This window comes from Austrofundulus limnaeus, unplaced genomic scaffold (genome assembly GCF_001266775.1).
Source record: "Austrofundulus limnaeus strain Quisiro unplaced genomic scaffold, Austrofundulus_limnaeus-1.0 Scaffold2350, whole genome shotgun sequence".
In the NCBI taxonomy this organism is placed as follows: Eukaryota; Metazoa; Chordata; class Actinopteri; order Cyprinodontiformes; family Rivulidae; genus Austrofundulus; species Austrofundulus limnaeus.
This window is the reverse complement of record NW_013954752.1, coordinates 14,794-17,168: the sequence shown is the minus strand read 5'-3', so window position 1 is coordinate 17,168 and position 2,375 is coordinate 14,794. Positions and strand designations below refer to the sequence as shown.

The 2,375-nt window shown below is 38.0% G+C and overlaps 1 protein-coding gene across 1 annotated transcript in view; it reads left to right on the top strand.

Annotated features, from left to right (window-relative positions):
- Nucleotides 1-2,004: 2,004 nt before the first annotated feature.
- Nucleotides 2,005-2,375, top strand: part of ccm2l (CCM2 like scaffold protein) — a gene marked incomplete at both ends in the record, with an annotated part of 14,780 nt that continues 14,409 nt past the window's right edge. The window contains 2 exon segments of the mRNA XM_013999567.1: nucleotides 2,005-2,172; nucleotides 2,253-2,336. Coding sequence (XP_013855021.1) covers nucleotides 2,005-2,172; nucleotides 2,253-2,336 — 252 coding nt within the window.

The following is a 2,375-nucleotide window of genomic DNA, read 5'->3' as shown; positions in this document are numbered from 1 at the left end:
AAACAAGTCAAAGTGAAATAGAAATGAAATACTTTTTGCATTTTTAAAAAGTAAGGATTAGAAAGTACAGATACAGTAATTGAATTGAAATGCAAGAAGTAGAAGTAAAAAGTAGGCTGAAAAATAATTACTCCACTAAGGTATAAATAACCAAAATTTCTACTTAAGTAAAGTAACAAAGAGCGGCCAGACACTGTTTGAGTTGACACAATTACCCTCCAACATCCACAGGGTAAGTAGCCATAACATTATGTGTCAAAAGATAACACTGAACATGAGATGTTCAGTAAAATGCTTTTCCTGTAAACAACTTTTTTACATAGCACACAAAATGGTAGCAGGGCTGAAGAAATATATTGGGGTTTTTTATTTACTGATTTTTAAAAGCACCACACATTTTGTAGGTTTTCCTTTGGTGAATAGGGACATATATTTTTTATAAACTACTGTGTGGTTATTTTTATGATTAAAATAATGATTTTATGTAGAGACTGGTCTGGGTGACTATAACAAATGGCTGTCCTGATGCATCTCAGTAATCCAGGTAGAAAAAATCAGTAGGTCCTCTGGATGGGTTCTTCTTCAGTGAAACGTTTCYTCTCTCCTCCAAGAGACTTCGTCGGTCTGAGGAGTTTCAGGTGAACTCAGCCTTAAAAGCACAGCCTCCACATGGACAAACAGGTTAGTCATATACAAAAGAGGGCCATCGCCTAACCCCGCCCCACCTGCACCCACCCACTACATACACATAGCACAACACCAAAGAACCACAGCCGAATTATCCAAACCCATAAGCCAGGTGAATAAGTCAGGTGATGGGGCACATGACCCTCTATGAACAATAGAGCTAATCAAGCCTATTGTTAGGTGATGGCCCTCTTTTGCAGGTGACTAACCTGTTTGTCCATGTGGAGGCAGTGCTTATAAGGCTGAGTTCACCTGAAACTCCTCCGACTGACGAAGTCTTTTGGAGGAGAGACGAAACGTTTCACTAAAGAAGAACCCATCCAGAGGACCTACTTGTTTTTTTCTTTTTGATCACAAATGGTTACACAGAGCAGGCGGTACATATACGTCCTTTGTAGATACATGCCTGAAAACATTTACAACACAAATGTTTTCACATTAGAACTCAATTTTCTGTTGTCTAAGGTTTCTGGTCACATGATAGGGAGAACCAGCTTGCCAGAACCTGAAGGAGTTGTTGATGAGATGCTGAAACTTKCTGCCTGGGACAATCCACGACCGATTTAATGGCGGAGAATATTAGCCTAGCTGATGTGTAGTTTGTATGGCTTCGGTTCTTACATTACCATTCAAGTCTTATTGTTGCCCTGTCCTTTACACACATCTGAGAAATTGAACACAATATATTTTACAGGGCAATAAACCACATGATTTAAAGTAATGGCATAAACAAAGGAAGTAAACACATCAATTGTCACAATTAGCTCAACTCAGTCAGCTATACAACCAACCAGTCAACGAACCAACCAGTTAGTCGAGAAGCCTATCATTCATTAAATCAGTTTTTATTAATATGATACCACAAGTATCAGAGGGTTTTACACAAACACAATTGACAATGAAACGTTATAAAATAAATCAAGTCACAATTAAAACCAGCTTATAATTCAATGTAAAAATAATATAATTAATGTAAGTCCTCTACCCACTCTGCTACAGCTGCCTCTAAATAACATAAAGTCAGTAACATGCCTCAAAAACATACAAATTTATATTCTGGAAAATATACCTAAGTCAGAGTTGTGAAACAAGCAGTCTGATAAAAGAAATTAAACTAAAAGTGTCGTAACACATTCTGTTTCCACAAGTTTTAAAAAAGTCGTTTAAACAAAGCATTTCTGTGATCATGAACCATAAATTATAGGTCTAATCTGAAAAGAAGAAACTGCCTCAGCTGATTTTATTTAGTAAAAGAGAAACCTGGTGTATATTATTGTATTCAAAAACTTGACAGGCTCATTCATTTTCTTTTTCCAGACTTTTGTCTCTCCCATTAAGCGACTGGTTTGGTCTAAATCTGGTCGTAGGCCCGTAGATCGAGGCAGTGTTTACCGCCGTCCACTGCATACTGTCCCCCTTTACCCCCCTGATTACCTCATACATCCAGAGAGACTCATCTTTGACTATGTAGAGAAGGAGGTCAAGGTAAGAACTGGTTTAAAAACCAGAACCTAAAACATAAATAGGTTGCCACTGACCTTTTGACCTGTGTCCTCTACTCTCAGTTTCTCGGTCACCTGACCTGGGTGTCAGTTTCACTCAATCCCTCCAGCAGAGATGAACTTCTACAGTTACTGGATACAGCCCGGGTTAGTATTAATCAGCTTTATACTATAGCTATATATATA